Source organism: Dendrobium catenatum, unplaced genomic scaffold (assembly GCF_001605985.2).
Source record: "Dendrobium catenatum unplaced genomic scaffold, ASM160598v2 original_scaffold_21163, whole genome shotgun sequence".
Taxonomy (NCBI): domain Eukaryota; kingdom Viridiplantae; phylum Streptophyta; class Magnoliopsida; order Asparagales; family Orchidaceae; genus Dendrobium; species Dendrobium catenatum.
Genome location: NW_021339623.1, coordinates 2,603 through 7,058, shown reverse-complemented (window position 1 = coordinate 7,058; position 4,456 = coordinate 2,603). Strand labels below are relative to the sequence as shown.

At 34.5% G+C, this 4,456-nt stretch overlaps 1 protein-coding gene across 1 annotated transcript; it reads right to left on the bottom strand.

Moving 5' to 3' along the window:
- Nucleotides 1-1,765: 1,765 nt before the first annotated feature.
- On the bottom strand, nt 1,766-3,396 carry LOC110112762 (small nuclear ribonucleoprotein SmD3b). The gene is made up of 4 exons (XM_020845082.2): nt 3,214-3,396; nt 2,208-2,260; nt 2,069-2,135; nt 1,766-1,920 (listed from the first exon to the last, which is right to left on the bottom strand). Exons 1-4 carry the CDS (start codon nt 3,370-3,372, stop codon nt 1,849-1,851), a joined length of 351 nt encoding a protein of 116 aa, XP_020700741.1. The 5' UTR covers nt 3,373-3,396; the 3' UTR covers nt 1,766-1,848.
- Between the last annotated feature and the right edge of the window lie 1,060 nt (nt 3,397-4,456).

Below are 4,456 nucleotides of genomic sequence, written 5' to 3'. Positions count from 1 at the left end.
ATACACGTGTCTGAACCGTTGATCGATGACCTCATCATTTTGCTTGGAGCAGTTGTAATTTTTTATAAAAGTGATTGTAGAATTATTGTGAAAACAAAATTGAAAGCTATTGTGGGTATCATATATATGTTGATAACAGCTTTATAACTACTACTACACTATCATATATGGTTATAAAAAAAATTCCCACCATAGAAATTTTTAGAAAGCCAATGAAAATAGAAGCCAAATAAAATTATTACTACATTTTGAAAAGTATAGTAATGAAAAACCTATTCCAAATAGACCCTAAATTTCCATGATACTTTCATCACATAGCGCACCAATGCCACTTCTCACCACCTAAATGCAACTCTATAAGTTAAAACCTCATCAACATCCCCGTTCTTCTATTTTGGGTACCACTTGATCTCCAAGAAACATTGGCTCATAATTATCAAATTCAAGCCCAGCAAAATTATATATCACACGCTCAATCTTTATTTTGTTAATCCTAAGCCCCTTATTTAATGAATGCTCTATCAATTGTTTTCACTTTTCAGTTATTTTAAGGTTTTAACAAAAGACTTACTAATTAGAATTATACCAAGGACTTTACATGAATTCTTCATAACATATTCAAATAGTTCTTACATGCTTGTTTAAATCGCTACTAAAAATTATCATTTGAGTAGTCCACCAATATCTACTCATATCCCAATAGTAATTTTGTAGGGCTTACTCCAATCCAATGCAAACATAATCATTAGCTATATCGATTGTAGTTGACAAATGATTTAATCAATCAACTATTAACCATGATCACCTCCCTTTACATATGACATTTTATTTCTTGATCAATTATTCCCTATCCATCCTATGATTATTCCTTCCACAAAAAAGCTTGACATTTTCCCATGCCATTTTGATTTTTTACTTTTAACTTAATTTATTATTGTGATATTTATTCTTCTTCATGAAAATATGAAATTATGTCCACTAATTCTCAATATTTTTCTTCCAAAATAAACAAATATCCTGAGTAAATGCAATCTTAATTTCTTAAGAGTGGGAAAAATAAAAAGCATGTTTAGGAGTACTTAGGCAAATGGTCAAAAAAATTCTATAAATCCTTAGTTTCTTAGAGCGGTAAAAAATGCAAAACATATGTAGGAGTAATTAGGCAATCTAATTAACAAAAATCTATAAATCCCTCACTCTGATTCAAGCTTAGCATGCCCCATATTTGAATAATAGAAAACATGCAAACATTCTGATTATGAATGCAACATTAGAAAAACATTCCTCCTTTTTCACAAAAATAAGATCACGATAAATATTTTGAAAAACTAAATTCATGCAAATAGTTTCAATAACAAGTCAATGATTGGAAAAACTCAATTCCTTCAGTTCTCAGTTCTCACCCTTCCCCACCCTTACACAATCACCGCCATTGCACAACCCGCACTCTCTAGACATATTGTTTTCCTCATTAATATAACATATTAATATAACACAATATGGCATTAAGTTGAAAACCAAGACAAACACATGGAGGCCAAAAAAAAAAGATAGACAAGCTTCACAAATAACAACTTATCATGTTGATACCCACACAAAGGATGCTTAAAAGTACATTTTGTGTATAACACTAGGGTGCTGATGATGATGAAGATTGAGCCAAAGGTAATGGTATTGTTTATTAAAAGGAGGGTAACCTTTTAAACTGTGCTATCAGAGTATGATATTTGTATAGTTTCATAAAGAACTATGTACATGCTTAGCATGCATGTAAAAATGCACTGCATGTGTGTATAATGATCTTGCACAAATGATATCAACCAAACAGCAAACAGTAATTCAATCTTTTTAAACCAAACTTACTCTTGCACGCATAGCCACAGCACGACCACGACCAACACCAAGAGCCGAACCTTTGCCCTTCATCAAATAAATAGAATCAATGAGACTTCCTCTAGCTTAACAATAACATATATATAAATGATTAGAGCTACGTGAACCTTCCTCAAATTTAACAATAACATGCATAAAATGACCAGAGCTAAGGAAACAAGAATTTATTGCATACCCTGATTCTTGCATCCAAACGTTTGAACATTGGAGCATTTTTTAGCATGTCAGGTATGACCATAAATCTGTAACAGTTCACAAATTCTTCAATCTTAAGGAAAAAAAAAAAATTCACAAAAATTGACAAGAAAACTGACCTTACTTTGCTCCCCCTAATGAAAACATGCTCAAGTTGTGATACTTTGCCATCCTGCGAATTAGTAAACAATTAAATATTCAAAAAATGAGCATCCATAAGAGGCAGCAACATCTTATACGAGATGTTGGGATATATGAAAAAGAAAGACATTAGTCCTAATAGATAGTGCAAAGGATGAGAAAGGTAAAATCACACAAACTAGTCATTTTCCTGACCATGTTTTAATTGTTAAAATTTTGAGATGACATCTCAATAGGAAATCAAGCTCGATCAGTTAAGTCCAATGGAGGAATGCCAATCTTTTATCTAGACGAAAGCGCGAGCATAATAGATTGATAGAGCTTCTTACATTAAATAACATTTGATACAAAAACAACCTTGAAGCATGATTAGAGCAAAGAAGAAACTAACGAATATCTACACACGAAGTATAATTTCACAACACAACAGCTGGATAAGCAGTAAAAAGCTCCGAGAAGGACAAAAGATTTTTGCATCAACAAAACCAACTCCACTGATGGGAACACAAATGTCTCAAAACTCCTAAAATCTTACTGAACGACAATCTATGGAACTATGTAGGGGAAGTGTATATTAAGGTCAAGATGAGCCTCTCATCTGAAATCAAAACATGTTGCACCTAGCAAAAACATGGAAACTTTCTACTTACTTTCCTACAAAATTATCGTTCTCCAAAAATTCTGTTCAAGTAAAAAGCACCGAAAGTATCACAAAATAAAGATTGAGAGAATTGTTTGACGTTTACTCAAACATTGTAGCCCTCTTATATCTAACGATAAGAGAAACTCGTCAAGAATACTTCTTAAACCAAATTTGCAGCATCGGCCAGCAGAAACCACGAAACCTATTAATCAAGCAGAGAATAACAAATTCGATGGGGGGGGAGGGGGGGAAGGAAGGACAAAATAGAAACCCCACCCCCGCCCTGCATCCGATGCCAGAGCTCCAAGAAGAATTAGAGATGGGTGAAGAAGGAAGGAAACCTTGGCGGTGTACGTGATGTTCTCAAGCTGGCAGTTCCAGTTATCCTCGCATTCGATCATGCTGCCTCGATAGAGCTCACCGCTCTTCAGCTCCACCGTCACGATGTGACCCGCTGCCTCGTGGAGAAGCTTCACCGGAATCCCTAGGCTCCGGCTCATTATTTGGTCACCTTCGCACAACCTGGTTCGGCCCTAGCCCCTTGGGACCGTAGCTATTTAAGCCGCCCTAAAAACCTAAGGATGTTCGGCACAAATGAATACTATTCATAAGAGATTTTGAATTTGAATATTATATTTATGATATGTGTAAGCCTAACTTAATTGATCTAAATGTTCAAAAAAAAAAAAAAAAATCCTATGAGGATACTTTTAAAAAGGAACATACACTAGATCAAAATTAACATAAGAAGTGAATGTAAATAAAAAGGGGATTTACATGCATATCATTTTATTTTATGTTATTTACATATCTAACACTTAAAATATTAATATTACATGTTTATCACATATATATAACTTTAATATCAAATATACATATCTTATATTTCATTCATACAACTCATATCACCCTATAAATTTTAATATTTCATTTCATGAACTCATATTTGTTTTATGGGTGATAGATATATAATATTAATATTTTGATATGTTGAATATGTAAATAATATGAAAAAAAATGATATGTATATAAATCTCCCAAATAAAAATTTAAATAAGAGTGAATTCTTCGAAGAATGTGGCAAAGCTAGATTTGCACGGAAGGAACAATTATTAGGTCCGGACACCTGACGTAGCTCTACATCCGAAGGCCAATAATATGTCGCCATGTGCTCTTACTCTTTACCGCGCGGCCCGACGACCTGACCCGGACCGGAACCCGATATTGTTATGTTCGGGTATTGCTAGGTATTGCTTGACAATAATGAGAAATACCACTCTGTCAAGACCAATACCGAGCAATACCTAGCAAAATCGGGGTATTGTTCGGTATTGCTCTGTATTGCTCGGTATTGCTAGGTATTGATCTTGACACATTGGTATTTCTCGTTATTTTCTCGTTATTGCCAAGCAATAACGAGCAATAACCGGTCTGCACAAATCAGACAATACATAGCAATCTTGGGTCCAGTCCGGGTCGGGTCGTCGGGCCGCGCGGTAAAGAATATGAGCACGTGACATCATTTTGCTGGCGTCTGAACGTAGAACTACGTCAGGACACCGAACCTAATAAAAATTGGCACGG

What these genes read in the sequence shown, in the direction of transcription:
- LOC110112762 (XM_020845082.2), bottom strand. Translation starts at nt 3,372, where the DNA reads ATGAGCCGGAGCCTAGGGATTCCGGTGAAGCTTCTCCACGAGGCAGCG. An exon ending in ATTAGGGGGAGCAAAGTAAG is followed by an intron (nt 2,136 to 2,207) that starts GTCAGTTTTCTT and finishes GAACTGTTACAG; the next exon opens with ATTTATGGTCATACCTGACA. An exon ending in GTTTGGATGCAAGAATCAGG is followed by an intron (nt 1,921 to 2,068) that starts GTATGCAATAAA and finishes TATTTGATGAAG; the next exon opens with GGCAAAGGTTCGGCTCTTGG.